This window comes from Gossypium hirsutum, chromosome D06, assembly GCF_007990345.1.
Source record: "Gossypium hirsutum isolate 1008001.06 chromosome D06, Gossypium_hirsutum_v2.1, whole genome shotgun sequence".
In the NCBI taxonomy this organism is placed as follows: domain Eukaryota; kingdom Viridiplantae; phylum Streptophyta; class Magnoliopsida; order Malvales; family Malvaceae; genus Gossypium; species Gossypium hirsutum.
The window spans coordinates 18,647,375-18,673,560 of NC_053442.1; the positions used below are offsets into that span (position 1 = coordinate 18,647,375).

The following is a 26,186-nucleotide window of genomic DNA, read 5'->3' on the forward strand; positions in this document are numbered from 1 at the left end:
AGACCCTAATTGCTCTAAGAGGCCAATAAACTTGACGAGGCAATTTGTAATGGAGGCTACACGGATGAAGGAATTGTGCCTGCCTTTAATATCTGCTAACACAAGAAGAAACAAAGTGTTAGAAAGCGTAAGAGAAACAAAAAAAAACGTAGACCTACAACGATCCCTAACTCTAGAGTCAAAGAAAAGCTTTAATAAGAAGAAAACTTAAGAAAACTCTACCCAAATTAAAAACAACAAAAATCGAAAACGTTTGGTGTCTTAAGATTTTCAAAAATTGAAACTTTAATTATACTTGAGTCAAGAAAAGAAGAAGGAAAAAAATTGATTTTGGGAAAAATAAAAATAAAAATAAAAATAAGAACAATAATAGGAAAAGAAGAAACCTACGTATGAAAGGTAGACAACTTTTTTTACGCTTTTTGCTTCTTCTTTTTTGCGCTTTTTGCCTTTTTCTGCTTTTTTTAAAGAATAAGAGGAGAACAAAAACAAACTTCAAAAAAAAGAGAATCGACAAAACTGATGAAAAGTGTTTTTGGTATTTTGACTCGTTTCGGATTTGATTTTAGCTTCAAAAATAACACCGAATGGCCTGAATTGATACCAACTGATGCGGAACCCCGGATCCAGACACAAGAGAAACACAAATTAGAAATAAAAACGAGAATAAATAAAATTAGTTAAATAATAATAATAAAAGGATAGATTTGCCCTATGGAACCCTTGGTTAACTTGCAACCAAAAACGCCAATGATTGAGCGGCTCCCTACGAAACCCTAGAAGAAGAACCTCTAGAAACACCGATGAACGGGAAAGAAATTTGAATATTTGTAACTCCGAAATACCCTCGAAAGTAACAAACTCCAAACTAAATAGCAAGAGAAGAATCACTCTACTCTCACAAAAAATTACCTCACACAAATTTGGAAGAAAACAATACTCTCTTTTTTATATATCCTTCCCAATGTGTAGAAAGCAAGCCTATTTATAGGCAAATTACAAGAGTAATTGAATCCTAATAAAACTCTTTAAAATTATCTAAGAAAATAAAATAAATAATAACCTAACCAATAAAATTACTTAACTCATAAGTGATGTGTCCCAACCAATGAGAATTAAGTAAATAATAATAATAAGATACATAAAAGATTAATCCACCAATTTATGGGCTTTCACTATTCCAAGATTGGTCCAGTGAATTGCATTCTTGTATTTGTCAACGTCACGAACATGATAACTTAAATTTGTAGCAACAAAGTCTCGGACAGAAGCATTCATCTTTGATTTTAATTGTCGTGCCTTGCTTCGAGTGATTGGACCACAAGGAAAAACAACCCCTTGAGTGTCACCTCTTTGTCTCATATCAGGGGTTCGTACTGTTAAGGACTACATTATTTCAAATATCATTTACGTACTGATTAATTCCTATTCACATGGCAAACCTTAGATCATTAATATAACAACCATTTAATTTGTGATCCTTTTTTATTTTTTCATTGTTTAGAGGGTGCCATGGTATCTTTCAAACAGGGTCTTACACAATCCTGAAGTGGTGCCAAGTATCTTTCAACTATGGTCTTGTTCAGTTTCCGATATAGTGCTGTAGTATCTTTCAACTAGGGTCTTATCTGTTCCGATTTAATGCCATAATAATTTTCAATTATGCTCTTTCTCATTTCGGTATAATGCCATGATACCTTTCAACCATGGTCTTTGTCATTTTCTCAAGTCAACCAATCTGATCACCAAATTTATAAATGTATATCAAATTATAACTAGCAACTAAATAAATTACTTTAATTAAATTACGAACTTACCTAAACAAAAACGATTGCAGGAACAAGATTGGCAACTATTCTGTTACTTTAGCTTTCCCACGATTCAAGTCCGCTTGGTTTGTTTCTTTATCTAAATTGTAATTTCATTCAATTAATATAATTCCAGCACTTAAATAAGCATATTTATACAATTAAATCCTTCTAACATCATATTACAAATTTACCCCAACATTTTACCTTTTATGTAATTAAATCCCTAAATTCAAAACTTACAAATTAACAACATTTGATGGAAAAATCATGCTAGATGAATTATACCTAGCCTTTAGTTAGCCCACTTTTATCAAAATTTCACAAAAATTCCATGAAGTTTTCTTATTTTAACTATTTAATCCTTAACTATCAAAATCAATAAAAATTATTATACAAAATGGTCTTTTTTAACAACCAAGCTTAATAATCTACCATTAACCTAAAAATCACTTCAAATTCATCAATGACATAATCCAAAATGTTTCACAATTTTACAAATTCATCCTCGAGTTAGCTAGATTAAGCTAAAATAGACTCAAAAATATAAAAATCACTAAAAACAGGTTCAAAATACATACCATGCAACGTGAAATGAAGCTTGATTGAAACCTAGCTTAAGCATCCATGGTAGAATCGATTTTGACCAAATGAAGAAGATGATGATAGAGATTCATCTTCTTTTTTTAATTATTAAACTACCTTTTTAATGTTGAAAATTAACTTTAATTACATGAATTATAATAGTCCGTTTTTCAGTGGCGTTGAAAATAGTGGTTTTAGGACCACAAATTTGACAAGTGAGTTCGTAAATATTATTATTTAATATTTACGAGTCAAATAAATTATTATGCTTAATTTTTGTTAATTAAACGAATAGTTAAGTATAAGTGGTTCATCCCTAAAGTTAAATGGTTTTGAAAAATGACGTTTCAGGACCTCGTTTCTATAAACCAAGCCCGTAAATATTTTTATTAAATATTTATGGAGTGATTATATTGGTGTATTGAAATTTGGTCCAAAAATTTTAACATTTAGACAGTTAATTTAGTAAAAAGGATTAAATCCTAAAAATATAAAAGTTAATCGCTATTAATTTATTTATGCTTAATAGCTATAAAATCATGAATTGAAGGTTTTAAATGGTAATTAGATCATAATTTAAATAAGTGGACGGTCATGGCCTGTTAATTAGTAATTTTTAATGGTTTTTAAAGGGTAAAATAGTAAAATAATAATTAAAACAAAAATAAATGAAAGAAAAACATATTTTCATCTTCATTAGTGGATTTCCACATATTCTTAAAGGAAGAAAATACCATTTTTGGTAAGCTTGGAATTTCGGCTAGCTATCATCCCTTGCAAGTAAGTTGGTTTTGATTCCCTATTTTGTAATTTTTATGTTTTTGAGATCGTTGTAGCTTAACCTAGCTAACCCGGGGACTAATTCGTAAAATTGTTAAATTTTTATAATTTTTCATGGATGAATTTGTGATTTTTCTGAAGTTTGGTGATAGATTATTAAGCTTTATAGTTAAATAGGATTATTTTGTAAAGTTATTTTGATTAGTTTTTAGTTAAAGGATTAAATTGATATAATGTTAAATTAGGCATGAATTCTTTGTGAAATTTTACTAAATATGGCCTATTCTGGTATAATGGAAAATTTGGCTAGCATGAAATTGGGGAAATTGTTTTATATTTGAAAGTTTCGGGTTTAGGGACTAAATTGTATAAAAGGCAAAAGTTTAGGGTAAAATCATAAAATATTAATTAAATGGGAAATTACATGAATTTTAGTATTTTAAAAGTATTTGAACTGGATAATTGAATTAAATTATTATACAAATCAAGAAACAAATTATCTGAACACAAATTGTAAAAAACGGAGTAAGGGGAATAGTTGTCGACATCGCGTTTGCAATCATTTTTTATTAGGTAAGTTCATATAATGACTAAGCTCATTAATTTCTATTTTGGATGAATGGTTAATTAATGTTGTGCTTTGTATAACTTTAATTGATTGTAAAATTTTAACTAGTAATTTAGACTAAATCGTAAGTTAATCAAATTGATGATTAATTGTGATGAATGTGAATTTCATGGATGTATATTTGAATAATGGAACGAAGTTAAAGGATTGGATATGGAATATGTCCCGTTTGAACCTCATGAATACTTAGGATACAAATGACATGTTATTAGGGGTTATTTACAGTTTCGAGTACTGGTATTGGATGTCCTATTGATGGCTAAGGTCTTACATTTATTGCGGATTCTCCACAGCTCATGTGAGCAGCATCGTGTAGCTTAACATCCTGACCCACAACTCATGTGAGCAGACCCATTTCACAGCTCGTGTGAGCATATATGGTTACATGTTATAGCCACAACTTGTGTAAACATCTCCTGAGTCTCCGATGGTATTTCATTTGGTTCAACAGGTGATAAAGGCTGAAATAAATGTGTACATATATATGAAATGTTATATGATCAAGACGTATGAATTGGAAGATGTTGATATAAATACTTGAAATGGGAATTTATTTTATTAAACATATAATGGATGAAATATCTATTGAAATGTTTATTATAACATGATCCATGGTTTTGTTGGAATTATATGTTTCATTGATACTCATACTAACCTTATGAAGTTGTGTGCATAGGAATGAAATGTATGCATAGGATCTAATGAATGAATTCATGCTTGAAAGGTTTAAACATAACATGTTCGGTAAGATTAAGTTCACGTTATATGAGCTTACTAAGCTAATTGCTTATGTTAGTTGTTTATCTTTCTGTAGGTCATCGGAAAGCTCGATCAGCTTGACTCATGTCGGAGTACATTCACACTATCCATCCTTCATCTTGGTAGAAGTTTTGGTTATTTTGATGTCAGGTTATAAATGGCATGTACTAGGAGCCTTAGGGTATTATTTTTTTAAAATAATGTTGTTCATAAGTCAGTTTAAGTAAGCTTTGGGGTTGTATTTAAATGTTTGGTGCTTTTTGTTTAAGTTTGAGCTTTGAAGTGTATTTAGTCATTTGTTAATTTCCTTATGTGATTAGCTTGGAATATGGTCAATAGTTGTGATGAAATAGAGGATTTGGTATATCTTTAAGGAAATGTTTTGTAAGTATTGAGAATGTGTTTGTTTGAGTGTTTAATTTGTGGTACCAATGAGGGTACATTGGATAGGCATTTAGGTTGATTGATACGTATGTGTTTTGACATGTTTCAGGCTTGTTTTGGTGTGTCTTGAATAAGTTTAATTGCTTGTATATGGTATGCTTGTGGTCCAAGTAAACATGTTTTGGTAAACTTGCATTTGAAGGTACTTTTTGGGGCATACGACCTGAGACACGGCCGTGTGTCGCACACGGTCACTCTGCACGGCTGTGTGCCTTATTGTTTTTAAGAGTAGGATGGTCCACATGATCTTAGTAAGTTGCACGGTCTGGTGACACAGCTTTGTGACCTTACTTTGAATGCGCATATGGCCTAAGACATGGCAATATCCACACGAACAGACACGCGAACTGGGACCCACAGACAGACACACGGGCTTGGGCCATGTTTTCGAGCCACACGGCTTGGGCTATGTCACATAGCCGTGTGATCCCTATTTTCAAAATTTTTTAATTTTTGCAATTTTTTTATTTCAAATTAGTCCTCGAATGTTTTCAAACTATTTTTAAGACCCTATAGGCTCGATTTAAGGTTCGTAATTGTGGTTATGCTTTGTATATAGATCGAGATTGAATGTTATTATATTAAATCAATTAATTGATGTTATGTGAAGTTAATTGTTATTGTTTGTACGATAATCCTCTATAACCTTAATCTGGTGATAGAAACGGGTTAGAAGTGTTACATCTAATGGTATCAAAGCTACGATTTAGTTGATTCTCGAACTGAACGTAGCATGCATAGTTATAAGATCTAGAAATACATTTCATTTTATAACCTGTAATATTATGATGCCAGACAATCGAATTATTTCCAATAAAGTAGAGAGTAATGTTCAAGCCTCGATGCATGAGGTTGTTCATAGTACGCCTATTTCTATGGGCCAGGAAAGTGAGACTTGTGGAGCCTTCTTCCATATGATATTAGAATAATTTATCGAATTTATGAGAGTCAATTCTATGGCTCAACAACCTCCACCCCATCATCCTCAAGGCCTTATATGACTTAATAATCATAGAATTCCTATTAATAAAGTTCAAAAATGTAGAGTCGAAGAGTTTTGTGGTAAAGTGAAGGATGATCCAATTAGAGCTGGGTATTGATTAGAAAACACATAGAGGGTTCTGGATGAAACTTTGTGTTCTTCTAAAGATTATTTGAGGTGTGTTGTGTTACTGTAAGAAAAAAAGGAGGCTTCTCGCTGGTAGTCGACTTTAACTACTGTAGCATCGAAAGAATGAGTTAACTGGGATTTCTTTCGAATTCAAGTTTGAAAAAAAATGTCTACAAACGATATTTAGACAAGAAGAAAATGGAGTTTCTTGAATGGAAGCTAGGAAATTGATCAGTTGTGGAGTAAAAGCGAAAGTTTGTTTAGCTCAGTAAATATGCTTATAAGATTATGTCGATTGAGAAGGAATTGTGTATTTGTTTTAGTGATGGATTCAACAGTGAGATTAAAATTCTTGTGAGTGCAATGGAATTTCATGAGTTCGTAATTTTATATACAAGATAAACATTAAATTTAATTTAATATTAAAATAATCAATTTAATTTTAAATGAATAAAATACTATTAAAATAAGTATTAAAGTAAATTTAATATTAAACTATAAAAAAATATTATTTTTGGAATAGTTAATTTGAAATCAAATTCTCTGGTAAAGTCCTAGTTGGAGTGTATCTCTTCCATTGCTCAACCATCGAAGACCAACTGCCATCGGCACCGCCGCGTTTGGTGATGCAGGTGCGACATCCTTATAGCATCTCGAGCCAGTTCGGCTACTGCCATTTCAATCCGGGTCAGTGACGACCTGACCAGTCTGGTCTAGCTACCGATTGGACTCTCGGCCCGGTTTCACATGCCAATCCTGATTCGACCAGTTTTTGGTCTTAATCTCAGTTTTGGGCTCCCGAGCCCAATTTACGATATCAGGTCCAATTTTCAAGTTTAATTACCCATTGGGCTAATTGTCTGACTTGAAAATTAATTTATAAAAATATCATATTAATTTTAATTAATTTGAGTAATTTAATTTTACTAGATCAAAATTAATTTTCTAAAAAATCACTTAGATTTTTCAAATTAATTTTTCAAGAAAACTCTTTAATTAAATTCTCTAGTTGAACAATTCTCACGACCACCTAATTTAATTCCACATTGAATAAATTGACTCAATTAAATTATTTCCAAAGTCGTAAATTTTCTTCTGATTCAAATGTAGTCTGATCTAGTTTTTCTTGAGGTAGCGGAGGGATCAATCAGACATATACAGTTAGGCTTTAGTAATTGCAATTATGTCCAAAAGCATCATTTCGATAATTCGCAATTACTTAATCATTGAATCAATCAACAAGAAGTACCATGATTGAAAACTCTTTATTATATACTTTTTACGAAAACAATTCATCCAATTGTTTTATCCAATGACCTCGTCATGTGTGATTCCTTTGAGTTAAATCCGTTCACTCAATACAATCTTATTTTATTTCATTGTCACTATTGTGTCTTCCTAATAATTAATATGATCACTGTCAACAAATGACTATGATAAATTGCTCGTTCGAGAATAAGCAACGAGTAGCCACATTCAATATTTATCAATCCACACAATGCCAATGAGAGGATGTCATTAACTCTTTAATTGAGCTATGAATATCACTGTTGCTAGTAAAGTCATGCCATATACAAGTCATGCACCCAACATACCGACTATGGGCTCGATCATCTTTAGAGCATAAGTCTCCATTTATATCAAAGCACATGAGTTGCTTACGTGTGGTCAGTGGCTAACTCAGGATTTAGGTAAATCACACCATGAACATCACAAGTGAATTAATTCACAAATGGATTCAAAATTAATTCATCTTGGGTCCAATCCAATGTCTCTACTCGTGGGGTCAATTGCTTTCATAGCCAAGACTAATCATCTCCCCAATTGGAATTATAGATGACATAATAATCTTTCCCAGTATTTGAATCAATTGCTCACTTTGATTCTTATACGAGATTACGGACTTATTTAGATTATCTACTGAAGTAAGTTGTCTTTCTCACAATGTAAACGCTCTTACAATGCCACTTATCTTCAGTTTGGACTTAGACAATCAATGTGCTATTATTTGCTTGTCACATTTTTGCTAAGCATGCAAAATATAAAAGACAGAAATGAAAAAGACAAAATAGTGAAATATGAAATTAACTTTATTTATTTATTCATCGTTTAAATAAATAGAATACAATTAAAATTTTTACTACAATATGGGCACATTTCCCAATAATTTGAACATAAGACAGAATGTAAGACTTATTGTTACTTTTGCGAGAGACAGACAACTAGGAATTTGAGACACAACTAGAGTCATAAAAGCGAAACAAAAAAACATAGCGATTCGATCTAAAGCTTGAGTTCTCGCCAAAGTTATGTGATCCGAGTGCACGTGGAGGCCTCAGCTCTTGATGTTATTGATGGTACCTTTCCTACCTTTGATGTTACAACATGTACATTAATTGACTTTGGGTTGAGACACATTTAAATGTGCAATATTTTAGTAATAGAAAAGAGTTTACCGATTGTGTCACCTGAATATGTTGTTAAAGTAACAAACCCTTTAGGGTAAAATGTCATAGTTGATTTGGTTTGAAAACAATGTCCATTGAAAATTCAAGGCTATGACGTTACTGCTAATTTGATGTTACTGTAATTTAACAAATTTGACATTATCCTAGGAATGGATTGAGTAACTATTCAAGATGCTATAGTGAATTGTTGACAAAAACAGATTGATTTGAGATACCAGAATGGTGAATTAATTCTATTGAATTTGCTAAGTCTGATTGTGTTTTGAAAATAATTTAGCGATATGTGTATAGAAATTGATCTGAAAAAGGGATGAGATGCATTTTTATTTGCATATTCTGGATTCCAGAGTATCAAAAATGAAAGTTGAGTAGGTACTAATAATTTGCGAGTTTACAAATGTTTTTCCTGAGGAATTCTCGGGTATACTATTAGAGCGAGAAGTCGAATTTGCTATAGAATTAGTGTTAGAGACTACTTCGATTTTGATTGCTCCATATAGAATGACTTCAATGAAATTAAAAGAATTAAGAGCTCAGTTGTAAAAGTTATTTGACAAAAGTTTTATTCAACTGGGTATATCACTTTGATGCGCACTTGTTCTATTTGTGAAAAAGAAATATGGGTTGATGGGGTTGTGTATAGGTTATCGACAGTTGAATAAAGTTATGATAAAGAATAAATATCTATTGCTTCATATTGATGATTTATTCAAGAAATTAAATAGTGCGATAGTATTTTCAAATATTGATATTAGATTTGATTATTATCAGTGGTGAATTAAAGATGTTGATGCACTGTAAACAGTATTCAGAGTCGTTATGGACACTGCGAGTTCCTAGTTATGTCTTTCGGATTAACTAATGCCCCTGTAGCATTTATGAAGCTATTATAGGAAAATGTTGAATTTTTTTAGTCAGATAAGGACAAGCGAAGTTTTGGCCAGTAAAAAGAATTGTTGATAGAAGCTCTAGTATTAGTTTAGCCTAAGTCCAAGAAAGAATTCATTATTTACAGTAATGTTTCACTCAGATGATCTTAAATTATGCTAGTTTGATTATTACAGACTCGTAAGTTAAATCATTAGTTCTTCAAAGAATTTGTAAGATGCAATGAAAAGACTTGAATGTGTTAGTTAAAGAAAAGCAGATTCAAAATGATCAGATCACTAATTTTAGTGTGGATTGTGATAATAATCTATATTTCCTAAATCGAGTATATGTGTTAAACAATTCATAGATTTTTCTAGATATCTTATAATAGGCTTATACCAGTGTTTATTTGATTTACTTAGGTAGCGGCAAAATGTGTAATGACTTAGGAAAGAGTTACTAATGGGCTTGTACCAAGATGTTTGGTATGTTAATAAGTCATAGCTGAATATCAAATTTTATATGAATTATTACGGCTTGTTATGATTTCTAAATGGGAATGAGAGCAGGTCACGATAAATTTCGTATCTGGACTACCTTTAACGATGTTAAAGAAGGACATGATCTAAATTGTTATTATCATATTGATGAAATCAGCTCACTTTATTTCAGTTAGAATAGATTAATCATTTAAAAATCTAATGAAGTTGTATGTATCAAAGAATAACAGATTGCATAGAATGTTGTTGTATATCATATATGATTGAGATCTGATATCACCTTTAGATTTTGAAATAAAATTCACGAGGCTATGAGTATTAAACTTAATTTAAGTACAGCATTCCAACCGCAGTCAAAATGTGTAATTTAAACTCTGAAATTCAAATTGCAATGTTATTTCATCGAGATCAAGGATAATTGGGGAAAGTATTTTCTATTGGATGAGTTTGCTTATAATAACAAGTAACAGTCTAGTATTAAAATGGTACCGTGTAAAGCTTTTAAGGACGAGAATGTAAAATCCCATTATACTAGTCAGAATTGAGAGAGAACAAGCTAGATAGGACATATTTGACTTGAAAGATCGAAGAGTCTATGAGTTTACAGTAACCAAACTTATTCCAGGTAGGAAATTTCAAAAACGAAATTTTCCTGAGAGGAGAGTTATAACAGCCCATTTCTCAGTGGTGTCGAAAATAGTGGTTTCGGGACCATAAATTCGACGAGTGAGTTCGTAAATATTATTATTTAATATTTACAAGTCAAATATATTATTATGTTGGATTTTGATTTTAAAATTTTTGTTAATTGAACAAATAGTTAAGTACAAGTGGTTCATCCTTAAAGTCAAGTGGTTTTAGAAAATGAGGTTTCGAGACCTCGTTTCTATAAACTGAGCCCGAAAATATTAAGTATTTATAGAGTGATTATATTGGTGTATTGAAATTTGGTTCAATTATTTTAACATTTAGATAGTTAATTTAGTAAAAAGGATTAAATCGTAAAAATGATAAGAGTTAATTGCTATAAGTTTATTTATGCTTAATAGTTATAAAATCATGAATTGAAGGTTTTAAATGGTAATTAGACCATATGATAAATAAGTGGACGGTCAATAAACCTCTGAATGATATACTTTTTACGGAACTCCTCCTGAAAGAAGTCCCAAGTAACTCTCTCGCTCGGTACAACTGACACAAGAGTCTTCCACCAATGATAGGCCGAATCTTTAAGGAGTGAGACAACACACTTCATGCATTCCTCAGGTGTACAGGATAACTCATCAAAGACTTTGATAGTATTCTCGAGCCAAAATTCTGCTCTCTTTGCATCACCATCTTTAGTAGCCCGAAACTCTTTAGCCCATTGTTTTCTGATCTTACCAACTGGTGGCCTTTCTCTTATAACTGTACCTGTGACTGGGGGAGCTACATGAGGGATCGGAGAATGATGAGGGGGTGGAGGTCTAACAGCCGGATTCGTACGGACGAACTTGGAAAACCATTCATTCATAGCTTGGAAGAAGGCTTCTCGAGCCCCTCCTCCCTGACTAACTGTAATGGGCCTTGCACTACTATCTGGTGGCACCGTCCCTTCTACGGGAGTGGGCGCATTACTCTCTACATCATCTGCACCAGCTCGTTTGAGATCCATAACTATAAAAGAAAACCACTTTAAAATCGTCAGGAGTCGTCACACTATCAAAATACAAGTATGACATGCATAGCTAGACTCTTATTCATACTGAATATTCCGAGAACCGACTAAACTCCCACTCTGATACCAATAAATGTAACACCCCTTACACAAGACCGTTGTCGGAGTCGAGCACGAGGCGTTATCTGACTTAACTTACAGTTCGGAGCATAAAAATTTGCTTTTAAAATTAATTCGCTCACGTTCAATCAATATGTCCCTAAAAAGGGCCATCGAGACCCTAAAACATGCAATGAAAACGGGTCGGGTCCAAACCGAGAACATTAAAATTTTTTTGAATACTTAAATAAATCAAAATAATTTATTTCACTATACATAATAAAACTGTCCACTTGCGTGATAGTCACTAATTTAATTATAACTTGAGTTATGAAACTCAAAATTTAGATTTGTATATTTTTCCTAAAACTAGACTCATATATCTTCTTATAATAAAATTTCCAAAATTTTTGGGTTAGCCAAATAGTACAGTTAATTCGTTAAAGCCTCCCTTGTTTCACTGTCTGACGGTTCTGACCTCTATTCACTAGAAATCAATTATCTCATTGTACATGCTTTATATGGTGCTTCTGCTTGTTTCTATTTAAAATATACTCGATAAGATTTAATTCTATATCTCATTCACTCTCTAATTCCATTTCTACTATCCTTAGTGATTTTTCAAAATCATGTCAATGCTGCTGTCTAAAAACTGTTCAATTGCAAATTTTTACTCTTTTATAATTTCTTTGTATTAACTATCATTTAGGCATACATAACACCAAAACATGTTCTTAAATAGCCATTTCAATAGCTAATCATTATCGAGTATTTACATGCTATACATTACCCATATCATAAGTACACACACACAAAATGACTAAGTCCCTATACATGCCATAACTTAAAACGTTTCGAATCACAAAATACCGAGATGGTCTGTTGATAGTGTGAAACGATCTCTAACGCCGTTACAATTTTTGAATTGGTTTGGCGATACTATAAAAAGAAGGAAAATAAAGGGGTAAGCATAAAGCTTAGTAAGTTTACAAGCAAATAAATAACAACATTTATCATAAATAATTATACTCATAAATTATCATTAAGTATCATGATCTTTACTTTCTTCTTTACTTACTCTCTTACTTGTTTACTTACTTGCTTGCTTAAATAACTCATGATTATAACTTACTCCTCCCTTGCTAAAATTTTTTCTCAACTGATAACTGAGATATTCTTAACCCTTATAACTCACCTGAATCTATTTATTATACTTTTACCTGAACTTTCATGTAACATAGTCTATTTACTAGCCCATTGAACCACTTGGAATACTAAGAATACTTGGGTCTCTTATCTGATAATAACATGCCAAAGCCATGTCCCAGACATGGTCTTACATGGGATATTTCCTGTACTGCAAATGCCATATCCCAGATATGGTCTTACATGAGAGTTCTCATCTCGGTGCCCATGCCATGTCCCAAACATGGTCTTACGGAGGACCTCTCATAACCTCAATAATGTTAATGCCATGTCCCAGACATGTTCTTACATGGGGTCTCATCCCCTAATGTCATGACATTTGTATCCGATACATTCCTAATATTTCAACGGGACTTTTTAACACTAATTCTCTATCATCTCATACTTGAGTCAACATTAAATAATTTCATGAAATAAGTACATAATTACTGGAAAATGACAGCATTAATAATAATTATTGAAATATTACATTTATTTACCATAAACTTACCTCGGTACAAAATATGATCAAATCTAGCAACTTAGTCCTCAACCTTTTTCTTGATCTATAATAGCAAAATTAACTTATTTAATAGCAAAATTTAGCAACTTAGTCCTCAACTCTGAATTTCGTTCCTCTTGATCTATAATAGCAACTTTAGCTTATTTAATACTCACATTCATCAAAACAGTCCTTGACTCGAACTTTGGAAAAATTACAATTTTCCCCTAAACTTTTGCATATTTACACTTTTACCCCAAAGCTCAAAAATTAAACTTCATCCCTTATTCTTATGTTTTATGATATGGTGAACATCTTTCTCTTCTATGGCAACATCAAATTCCCACTCTAACATTTACTTATGAACATTAGGTATTTTTACCAATTATGTCGTTTTACTCGTTTTCACTTAAAATCGCCTAGCAAAAGTTGTTTAACATAATTTCAAACTTCATATTTTGCCATAAAACATCAAAATAAACACATTTCACCTATGAGTATTTTTCCAAATATGAACCCTAACATGAATTAATGGATGAATAAGCTAAACCGAGCTACGATGACTCCAAAAACGTAAAAAAATATTAAAAACGGGGCTTGGATGCACTTACTATGAGCTTGAGAAACTAAAGAAACCCTAGCTATGGAGTTCCTTGAATTTTTTGCCCTTATGGAATAAGATGAGCACATTTTGCCATCTATTTCCCTTTTAATTCTTTTTCTTACCAAATGACTAAAATGCCCTTCATTAAAACCTTAGTTATTTTTATCTATGCAAGCCAATTTTTGTCTATGAAAATCTAATGGTATAATTACCATTTAAGGACTTCTATTTCAATTATGCAGTTCTATTAAATCCTTTATCATCTAAAGCTCATAATTGTTGAAATTTCTTATTGGTATTCTAACACATGCATCCAATCAATCGATAAATCATAAAAATTAATCACAATAAACTTTTCTATCTCAGATTCGTGGTTTCACAACCACTATTCCATTTAAGCCCTATTTCGGGATGTTACACATGGCTTGTTAATTAATAAATTTTAATGGTTTTTAAATAATAAAATAATAAATCAATAATTAAAATAAAGTTAAATGAAAGACAAACATATTGCCATCTTCATTAGTTGATTTCCACCGTTTGTTAAAGGAAGAAAACACCATTTTTGGTGAGATTGGAGGTTCAGCTAACTATCATCCCTTGCATGTAAGTCGGTTTTGATTCTGTATTTAGTAACTTTTATGTTTTTGATATCATTGTAGCTTAATCTAGCTAACCTGGGAACTAATTTGCAAAATTGTTAAATATTTAGAATTTTTTCATGGATGAATTTGTGATGTTTTTGAAGTTTGGTGATAGATTATTAAGCTTTATAGTTAAATAGGATTATTCTGTAAAGTGATTTTGATTAGTTTTTAGTTAAAGGATTAAATTGATATAATATTAAATTAGGCATTAAATCTTTGTGAAATTTTAATAAGTATGGGTTGTTTTGGTATAATGGAAAATTCGGCTAGCATGAAATTGGAGAAATTGTTTTAGATTTGAAAGTTTCGGGTTTAAGGACTAAATTGTATAAAAGGTAAAAAGTTTAGCGTAAAAACATAAAATATTAATTAAAAGGTAAGTTACATGAATTTTAGTATTTTAAAAGTATTTGAACTGGATAATTGAATTAAATTATTGTATAGATCAAGAAACAAATCAACCAAACACAGATCGTGGAAAAACGAAGTAAGCGAAATAGTCATCGACATCGCGTTTGCAATCATTTTTTATTAGGTAAGTTTGTACAATGACTAAGCTCATTAATTTCTATTTTGGATGAATGGTTAATTAATATTGTGCTTTGTATGACTTTAATTGATTGTAAATTATTAACTAGTAATTTGGACTAAATCGTAATGTTAATCAAATTGATTATTAACTGTGAAAAATGTGAATTTCATGGATGTATATTTGAAATGGTTTAATTGAACGAAGTTAAAGGATTGGATATGGAATATGTCCCATTTGAACCTCGTAAATACTTAGGATGCAAATGACATGTCATTAGGGGTTATTTACAATTTTGGGTACTGGTTTTGAATTTCCTACCGATGGCTGAGGTCCTGCATTTGTTGCAGATTCTCTACAGCTCGTGTCAGTAGCATCGTGTAGCTTAACATCCCGGCCCATGGCTCATGTGAGTAGACCCATTAAACAGCTCATGTGAGCCTACAGTTACATGTTACAGTCACAGCTTGTGTGAGCATTTCCCAAGCATTCGATGTTATTTCATTTGGTTCAATGAGTGGTAAAGGCTTAAATGAATGTTTATATATATATATGAAATGTGAATTGGAAGATGTCGATATAAATACTTGGAATGGGAATTTATGTTTATTGAACATATAATGGATGAAATATCTACTGAAATGTTTATTATAACATGTTCCATGATTTTGTTGTAATTATATGTTTCATTGAAACACCTACTAACCTTATGAAGTTGTGTGCATAGGAATGAAATTTAATGAATGAACTCATGCTTGAAAGGTTTAAACATAACATGTTTGGTAAGTTTAAGTTCACGTTATACAAGCTTACTAAACTAATTGCTTATGTTAGTTGTTTATCTTCCTATAGGTCATCGGAAAGCTTGATCGGCTGGAATCAAGTCGGAGTACAATCACACTATCCATCCTTTATCTAGGTAGAATTTTTGGTTATTTTGATTTCGAGTTATAAATGGCATGTACTAGGAGCCTTTAAGTTATTTTGTTTAAAATAATGTTGTTCATAAGTTAGTTTAAGTAAGCTTTGTGGTTGTATTTATATTTTTGGTACTTTTGGGTTAAGTTCGAGCTTTGAGGTGTTTTTAGTCATTTGTTAACTGCCTTATGTGATTAGTTTTAAATATGGTGAATAGTTGTGATGAAATAGAGGATTTGGTATATCTTAAGGAAATGTTTTGTAAGTATTGAGAATGTGTTTGTTTGGGTGTTTAATTTGTGGTACAAATACATTAGATAGGCATTTAGGTTGATAGATACGTATGTGTTTTGGCATGTTTCGGGCTTGTTTTAGTGTGTTTTAAATAGGTTTAATTGTTGGGAAATTGTATGCTTGTGGTTCAAGAAAACAAGTATTGGTAAACTTGTATTTGAAAGTACATTTGGGGGCACACTGCCTGGGACATGGGCTATCACACGATCGTGTGTCATACACGGTCACCCCGCACGACCATGTTTCTTATTGTTTTTAAGTGCAGGATGGTCGACATGGTCTTAGTGAGTTACACGGCCTGACGACACGCTCGTGTGACTTTTTTTTTTAAATTTTCCAAATTTTTTTGTTTTGTTTCAAATTAGTCCTTGAATGTTTCCAAACTATTTTTAAGACCCCGTAGGCTCGGTTTAATGTCTGTAATTGTGGTTATACTTTGTACATTGGTCAAGATTGAATGTTATTATATGAAATCAATTAATTGATGTTATGTGAAGTTAATTGTTACATGGTAATACTTCGTAACCCTAATCAGGTGACGGAGATGGATTTGGTGTGTTACATGAATCATATCACCTAACCATCCACTAACAATTCATATGGTATAATTATCATTTAACTCCACCTATTTATCTATCAATAGCCATTTAACACATTCAACTAATAAAAGCTAACTTTTTCAACTTTTACAATTTAGTCCATTTTACTAAATTAACTTATTAAACATTTAAATTTCTTAACCAAAATTTAATATGATCCTATATAAACTCTGTAAATATTAAATAAGTAATAAAATATTTACTCGCTTGTCAAAATTGTGGTCTTGATACCATTGTTTTCGACTGTTAGAGTATGCCCAAAGATCAATCATGAGATGGTTGTAATAACATACTTGATTTATCATGTTTATTAATACAAGGCGTTACCATTATTATTTTAGTTTCTTTTCTGTGTGTATAAATAAACTGTTTTATAATAATGTATTGAGAATAATATGACTATTCTTAAAAAGGGTCATTAGTCAAGTATTATTGTTGGCTAGGACAACAATAATGCGTTAAGACTAACATGTAGTTGATTGATGATAAAGAGTTGTCATTGATATGGAGTGTCAAAATCAATGCATGAATATGTATGTTAGAGAACAACATATTGGACTGACCCATTATGAGTAAGTTTCTTGGATTATTATGTAATTGTTACAACATTACTCATAGTGATTAATATGCATATGATCCTCAGACTTGAGATCATCATTATCCCAACATCGTGAGTTGTATATTTTGATACAGTCAAACGTACATCGTAACTGGTTGTTCTATAAAGGCTGATGCTGGATATACACGATCTTTGTAGAGGGATATGGTTGATCGATATAGGATAAGTCCCTCCTACATAATGGGAGTAATATCTTAGGCCACTTGATTGAGTGAGAATAGAAATGCATGGCCAAGCTCAAATAAGCTGATATAAGATGTCGTACTTATTTGTATATCATAGTCTATTCAAGATATTAAGGAACATGGGATGGACTATGCAAGTGTGACTATTCCATGACTTGTGTCCAACCTAGAGATAAAGGACTTAAGGATTAATGCATGAAAAGTTAATCACAAAAAGGTTATGTCCAATCATGATTTCTTGTAACTTAGGTAGCAATGATTCATTGCTAGATGCCTCATTATTTGTAACATTAGAATTGTTCTAGTATTACTGCTAACGTTACAAGAACCTATAGGGTCACACCCTATGGTTGAAATGAACAGAATAAAATATAGTTGGTATTGTGTTTGGTTGTCACATGAATTAAATTAATTGTAGAATTAATATAATTGGGTAATCAAATATCGAACATATTATATGCACAAGGTTGTTGTACACATAATGAGAACATATTATATGATTTTGGTTCGTATATAAATTCAAATAAATATAGTTTACTGAAATTATTATTATAATTAATGTAATTATAATTTTCGATTTAAAAAATTGTTATATTTATTTGATTTATTTAATGAATTATGATTCATTATATATACCAATTATAAAAGGGATATATTAGACAGTTTTTTTAAAACCCTAAAAAATATAAAATCCCATTTTTCCTTTGCTTGAAAAGTCTAGCAGCCGTCAAACAAAGTCTTCTTCAAAAAATAGTTTTGAGGATTTCTTTCGTTCATTGTCAACTGGGTGGATTACGTAGAGGCCGGAGTCACTAAAGGTTACGACTTGGTTCGATAGTAGAACAAAATACTCATTACCGAGGCATCGTTGTCTATTTAGTTTAAATATTCGGTAATTTTGAAACCTTATTTCATCCCGATTCGTTCCTCACACACGGATCCATGGTTTGGATCACCAGATGTATTAATTTTTTTGCTGCGCCATGGGGGTGCTGGCGTTCCTACATCGACACCATTGAAAATGGGTTGTTACAATAAATATTGATCCAACGAAAGTGTTCTCCAAATTTACTGCACCTGTCACCTTATTGTCCCTCAATCTACGTCGTATCCTTTGCTCTACCAACATCCATAGCCCGTACGACTGCTCTTCTATGTTTGATTCTTCATGAGCCGTCACCGATTCCACCAGTTTAAGAACTGCCTGCGGCGCCTCCGTCTCAACATTTTTCTCTAACGGTCGATTTGGGCAAGTTTCTTTTATATGCCCATATCTACCACATTCAAAGCAAACTGATGGTAAAATTTCATACTCAACTCTCTGTGGTTTGTCATTAATCAGAACCTTGAATATTAGATGCTTATGCAAACTAACATACACGGTTAAGCGGACAAAACGCCCTCTTGTCCTACTGTCGGTGTTCAGATCCAACTTTACAACCGAACCAACCATTCCCCTTATTTCCAGTAGGATTTTCCTTTTATACATATATCCGAGTAAGCCGAGAAGCTTGATCCATGCCATAGCCACATTCAAAAACGGTTGAGCAAGGTTAAAATTCATCGTTCGAGGTTGTACAGTTAGATATTGTCCATAGATAATCCATGACCCTCTCATAAGACTATTCGAATCCCCCTTGTTTTGGAACCTGGCCAGGAAATATCCATTTTCTATGTCCATTAATTGAAATGGAGAGGATGGTTTCCATAGACTGTATATTTTATTCTGCAAAGCCGAATAACCTATGTTGTGACCCAATAATTTTAATACCACTGTTGTGCTCATATATTTTATTAGCATCTAATTAATCCTTTTGGAAAATTCAATGGAAGGGATTCCATTAACGAAAGATTTTATGATATCTCATTCCATCAGATCCAAGTCTTCGATTGCATCAGCATAAAAAAGAGTCACCAGTCTTCTTGAATTTGAGTTTGAATTTCCAACACCATATCCTTTCAAGAGACTGTGTGAAGTATTTCGATTTGCTGCCGATTTTCTTTTAGACTTATCAGATTTATCCTTAAAACAAACTTTCTTAGTGATCAATCCTTCCATAGAGGAATCATCAAATCCAACACCTTCGTAGAGAGAAGTATCCTTCACTTAACAAATTACATCCAGAAATTCTTTTTGTTTTGATTTAGTTAGTTATGAAATAGGCTTTTAAGTGCCAGGAAAGTGCCCACTTCCCTAGTGTTGGATTTGTTAAATGACAGTTTCCATATTTGAGTATTAACAATTTATTGCACGGTTTGAATGAGCTATACTGATTATTTGGAGGATATTTAACCCAACAATGAAGGTCATATTACTTGGAAAATTCATATAGAAGATTGGATCAAATTAAATCACCCGAGACAATTCCTTGCAATATGAACATTTGGATTGGATTGAAACTCTTTGAGATTAACTACCAAGAATCCACGTTTATTTTATTCTCTATTATTATATTGTAAACAATTTGTTGTATTACTGTTTTAATAGGATTGTTATAGATATTCTATGTTAGCAAGTCTCGAACATAAATCTATTTAAGGGAAAGACTTGTATAGGTTTTTCTATTGAGAGTTTTTAGCACTTATCTTGTTCAAGTTAGGGAACTTTTCCTAGAGTGAAAATTGTTAGTAAAATCGATTGTGTTGTGGTTTTACTTGCTAATTAGTGATGAAAGTATTGTTCTTAAATATTCAAAAGTGAGAAGAATCATCATGGAGTGTGCGATGAGTTAGGTTCACTTGTTGTAACTATTGAAGTGAGTGGATATTTCCTATTGAGTTAGACTTCGCAGACATAGGAAAACCGAACGGTATAAATAATTCATGTGTGTTCTTTTTGTTTTCGATTTCCAAATTTGGTGTCAGAGAAGTATCCACTTACCTGTCACTCCTTCCAAGTACTTAGTTAATTCACTAGCAACAATTTAATAATTTTAATTGGTATCAGAGCTTGCCACTTAACGTAACTAGTAGAGATCCTAAATGTTGCTAGATTCAAGTCGTGAAAGGTTCTTCTACATCTCGTCCTCCTATGCTTGAAGTTGGAAACTATGCTTACTGAAAGGCACAGATGAAGGCATACATTAAGTTCATTGATGAAAACGCATGGTGTGTTATGTTAGTAGGTTGGGAACCCCCAAAAATGGAGATTGAAAATGGGAGAGTAGTCAAGCCTGAAGTTCAATGGGCCACTAAGTAAGAAAAATTGACCAATGCTAATAATAAAACTCTATATGCTATTTTCTATAAAGTTGACCTTCAAGAATTCAAAAGAATTGCCAAATGCATTGTGACAAAATTAGCCTAAGATATATCAGAGACTACTCATGAACGCATTACAACTGTCAAACAATCGAAGATGCAAATGTTAGTATCCAAAGTTGAAAGTCTTAGAATGTAGGAATACGAAAAAACTAATCTTTCGCTGAGTAAAACTTACCCATATCTTCCTTTCCTAGGTTTAAACTCGACCCGATCCATGTGTGATTTTCATTAGCAAGATGAATGTGGAGAATTGGCTGATTTTTCTGAGGATTTTCATGGTGTTCGTCAGACTAGGTGAAGCCAGAGATGATGTTAGTTCCAGTATCGAAGCTGAAGGCGAAGGAGGTGGTGGTGATGGCTCCAGGGAAGGAGGAGACTTTCTCCTTGAAATTTTTTAATAATATTTTTGTAGTTTTTAATAATTTTTTTAAAATTTAAAATTTTTAAATTTTCAATTTTTTTTTACTAACATGGCATATTACATCAACATACCATATTAGTATCGTTTGCCACATCAATGTTGTCAACTATCAAACTAGTCAATTAAGGGTTTCCATTCTTATTTGATTTTTTTTTCATAAAAGACTCAATATACTATATTATTTTAAGAGTTTAAATTTATTTTTTTTTACTAAAAGTGTTTTTTTTACCATAAGCCTTTTCTAGGCATGTAAAGATTAGATTGCTTTGAAAGACTAGTCATTAACGAGGGTGGATGATGTCATACTAGAAACAGAACAAAATGATATGAGTTTGCAATTTTACGGTACCAAATATGTGGGCATTTTTAGGCATGGAAAAGGTAATACAAGCATTGGGGAAACATGCTTTGTGGTACAATTGCCAAAAAGCAAGCATTAACAACAGTGAGAAATGGATTCCTAGTGGTAAGCAAGTAACTGCTTGCGTTAGAGAGTACTCTGAAAATACTACATATAAAATATGGAAAAAAAAAAGATGAAATATTTCAGGAGGTTTCACCAGCAATGTGTTTGATGAAATGGGTGACTGGAAACTGGAGGAAAAGTTATGAATATGGTTGTATTTGCTTGTTTTAGTTGAGATTTGGCTTTCTTCTTTTTGTGGAAGAGACTATTTGAGCGTTCTTCATACTCCAAGCATTGAGGGTTGGAATATTGACATCTAATGTGCCATTGTTGAATGCATATAGGTAGGCTTGGTTATCAATGGCCAGCTTGGGATAAACTCTGGCAGTGATGCAAGCTCTTCCTTCCCCACCAAAGCTCTCCACAATAGAATGATCTATCTGCAATTTCGGAATCCGATTATATCAGTCTATAGAAAACTTTGCAAATGTTATAATTGAGGTGTTAAAGCAGATATAACATACAAGACTTCTCAGTGAAATCTTCTCATTGAGAGGGTCTATGTCAATGAAAGCTCCATAAATGGTCTTTTGGGGTCGTTCCTCTACTGATGACCTGCTCTGATCACTGCACATGAGCACTACATAGTTGTCCTTGCTTCTAAAAACGCGAAAGAAGATTGCTGTTTGCTCTGTCAAGTCTTTTGAAGCTAAAACCAGTATTCCAAATGGTCCAACATTGCTTCGAACTGATGCTGTCTTTTGACTACAGAGCAGTTTTGGATCAACCCAACTTGGATCCATTAATTCAGCCTCCTTTAAGCTGGACAAACTGAAGGAAACTTCGACATCGGCCTTTAGCAACATGAAGCCAATATAGTTAACTAATACTTTCACCTGTAAGTGATTCCTGAGCATCAAGCACAATTGAGAAAAAAAGCAATACCTGTGAAGCTGTAATGCCTGAGACTTCAAGTACAGATCCACCCTTAAGTTCCTTGTTCTCGAAGCTGACTTTTATGATACGCTGCTTCTCAATCTCTTCCAGTGGCCATTGAATCAATTGCTTACCAGTTTTACTAAGGAGAATGGTTCGAGGAATTGACTGAAAACAAACATCAGTTTTGTTAGAAAACTTGGAATCTTCAATCTGAACCACTTGCAATCATATTATGTGACTACTAGGATTAAAGGTTATATTACCTGAAGACCAGACCAACCTTTCTTGACGTCATCTGTTGTATTATCAGACTCTAATATCCATCCCCATAAAATCCTTCTCTTCTTGCCACTGTCGAAAAATGTCTTTGAAGCATAAAAGTTACCATAATCATATCGTAAATCTGAACCATTGTCCAAAAAATCAGTGTCAACCAAAAAGTTATCTGTCACGGCGGTATAGTTTCCTAGTACATAGTGATCGCTGTTGTCGAAGCTTGCCTTGAGAACTTGTTTTGTGAATTTGTCAAGTGAAGAGGTTTCAACTCCATTTTTTCCATCAATGGAAACTGGATAGAAATCAGGACATTCCCACATGCCAGTCCTTGTGGATGAGTGAATAGGTTCTTTGCTCTGGGACCATGTAATGAAATCTTGACTTCGATAGAGCAGTGCCCTTCCATGGCCATCCATCTCGTTTCCAACTAAGACTCTCCATAATCCATCAGGGCCTTGCCAAGCAGTTGTTGGATCCCTAAAGTTCTTTGGGTCAATACCATCAACAGGGGACATTAGAGGATTATGAGATGATTTTACCCATTCCCTTAGCAGAGGATCAGATAGGTTCTTTGGCTCAGCCAAGTTCTGAACTTGACGATTCATGGTATCACTTCCAGTGTATAAAATGACAGGTTTCTCCCCGGAAAGGAACGTAGTTGAGCCTGACCAGCAACCATTGATATCGAAAGGATCACCGGGAGAAAGTGCAATATCAAGATTAATCCAGTTGACAAGATCATATGATATTGAGTGAGCCCATGTTATGTTGCCCCACACTGCAGCATACGGATTATATTGATAGAATAGATGGTAAACTCCCTTGTAGTACATTGGACCTGAGGTAGATGGATCATATGGAACATTATTACTAAATTAACCACACTTTGTTTGTTCATATGAGGAATTGCAGGAATATCATGACCATAACACATGAAAAGCTTAACCAGGAGAAACAAAACGGCTTACCATTAGGATCTGCAGTGCCATAAGTGCCCCATTTGAGGATTACATGTCAAAAAACACACAAAAAAGAAAAAGTCAACTCCGTAAAACTGGGTATAAAGACAGTAAGTCGCAGTTGTAAGGAAACAAACCATTCATCCAATTTTTGGGAGGCTGAAAGTGGTAGCCAGTTCTATAAGGCTGATCCCTTGGAAGAGATTGATGCTTTTTGTCTTGTCTATGAGATTGAACTCCATTTCCCAACAACAAAAGCCAGAAGCCAATGACCAAAACAACAGATTTCTCCATTGTAACCTCCAGCTTCAGGTAAGTCATCAATGGCTCAATGGTTGTTATATAGTTCCCATAAAGATATCAACAAAATGAAGACAGTTTCAGGATGGTAGGCTGAATCATATTCTGGTTAACTTTTTCCCCATTTGTTCCTGTAACATTGCAGGGTCAACTCAAAAACCCAAATGAATAAGGAAAGATGCAACTTGTCCATTTAATTAAATGCTTAGTTTCTATAAGCAATAAATGAGATACCAATTACCTGACAAGAAAACACGTGATTGTGCCTTTATTATCAATCTATTCAAAAGAGTTTAATTTCCCAATCCCTAATCCCTATGCTTTTCACAAGATTTAAAATTTGAATTCCAATTGGGCTTCCATTAAATTAAATTATGACATTTTAATAATTTAAAATTGCTCACGTAATCGGACGGGCTATCACCCACTTTTTTCTCCGTCCCACTAATTCTTTCTTTTTTTATCTTATTCACTTCATATGTCTTTTCTTTTTTTTTTCAGTTTGTAAATATATTTTGTGGGTATCTTTGTTATCTTTACAAGTTATGATGGACAGATGACGATGTTTATCGTTCGCTAAAACTCCACCTGTCACCAGTAGTTTTTCTTGGAAAGTGAGTGACTCTTCGTCAACTTCTTAATCTGTTTCTGTTTTGAGAATATTTCAGAATAATAAATGATTTCACGAGTCAATTTGGACTCGTGTCGTCTTAAGTTTTATATGTTTTTTTGTTTGATTTTTATTGTTTAATAAGTCTTCAGTTTTAGAAGTTTTTGTCTGCTATTGTAGCATGGTTAGTTTTGCTTATGCATGTAATCTTAATTTTACAAGTTATTTTAAGGATAGTTTTGTTGTCGTCCTCTATAGTTTGGTGAACGCTCAATTCTTTTGTCAATTTTTACTCGTTGCTTTAGACCATTCGGGGTTGATTTTCTTATCGTGTTAAGTACTTGTAATCACTTTAGATATGTCGTGCTTGAGTTGTGATAAAACAAATTATCAACGTGTCATAATGTTTTATTGATGCTAATGTTGATACTAAAGCCTTTGTTGTGCTGATGGAGCTTGTCCTTCAACATCTACGATGAGTATTTGTTATTTTTTCTTTAAATTAAATAATTCCATTCATGAATAAATTAATAAATTTACCTTTAAAAAAATAGGACTGCTATGAATTTATAACGGTATGAAAATTGTAATAACTATTTTTGTCCAAGTTATCTTTAATTCCTAGTTAGTTAAGATTTCTCTTTTTGGATTCAATTTTGATTTAAATCTCGAGTTTCCATATCATTTACAACTTTGGTCACAGATTTGAAATTCTTGAAAAGCGAAATTACTAAAAACTCAAAATTGATCTTATGGAATCATTGGATTCATGTTATGTATTAAAAAAAAATTCATTACAAATTAAATATATATTATTTATTATTAATGTTATAGTTAGTAGTTTTGTCAAAAGAATTAGTGTTGGGATGTGGACCTCACGGTGTGGCTACCCATTGCATCCCAGGCTCATTTAATGCTAAGTGTTTGAGTGGACCACAAGCAAAGAAGCGGGAAACTAGGGGTGAAAATCTTTGGTTGTTATATGTTATTTTTTATGTTGATGAATAACTTATATCTTAGAGGCATTTCTTGTATGGGTTATTTTATCTTTGAAATGAATTTATGTTGTTTTTGTGTGAGTTAGAAAATATGAATATCACATATATAATAAGGGCAATTATATATTATTATTTATTATCATGATAGGTTAGTCCAAATTAAAAGTAATCTAATTTAGTTAAAATTTTATTATGATTTAATTATTAAATAAAGTATAGGTC

General features: G+C 32.5%; 2 protein-coding genes across 2 annotated transcripts; both read right to left on the minus strand.

The window, feature by feature from the left end:
• Positions 1 to 18,755: 18,755 nt before the first annotated feature.
• On the minus strand, positions 18,756 to 19,472 carry LOC121218386 (uncharacterized). Its single transcript, XM_041095563.1, has one exon. The coding sequence runs from the start codon at positions 19,470 to 19,472 to the stop codon at positions 18,756 to 18,758; it is 717 nt and encodes a 238-aa protein (XP_040951497.1).
• A 2,331-nt stretch (positions 19,473 to 21,803) lies between these two features.
• On the minus strand, positions 21,804 to 24,546 carry LOC121203187 (beta-fructofuranosidase, insoluble isoenzyme CWINV1). Its single transcript, XM_041095745.1, has 6 exons — positions 24,194 to 24,546; positions 24,066 to 24,074; positions 23,085 to 23,935; positions 22,828 to 22,986; positions 22,407 to 22,736; positions 21,804 to 22,322 (listed from the first exon to the last, which is right to left on the minus strand). The coding sequence occupies exons 1-6, from the start codon at positions 24,375 to 24,377 to the stop codon at positions 22,110 to 22,112; spliced, it is 1,746 nt and encodes a 581-aa protein (XP_040951679.1). The 5' UTR covers positions 24,378 to 24,546; the 3' UTR covers positions 21,804 to 22,109.
• Positions 24,547 to 26,186: the final 1,640 nt, after the last annotated feature.

Excerpts from the sequence above, each read along its gene's own strand:
- LOC121203187 (XM_041095745.1), bottom strand. The coding sequence starts at position 24,377 with ATGACTTACCTGAAGCTGGAGGTTACAATGGAGAAATCTGTTGTTTTG. Across the intron at positions 22,987-23,084 it reads AAGGTTGGTCTGGTCTTCAG|TCAATTCCTCGAACCATTCT; the intron begins GTAATATAACCT and ends GTTTGTTTTCAG. Across the intron at positions 22,737-22,827 it reads CAGGCATTACAGCTTCACAG|GCCGATGTCGAAGTTTCCTT; the intron begins GTATTGCTTTTT and ends ATGTTGCTAAAG.
- LOC121218386 (XM_041095563.1), bottom strand. The coding sequence starts at position 19,472 with ATGGACATAGAAAATGGATATTTCCTGGCCAGGTTCCAAAACAAGGGG.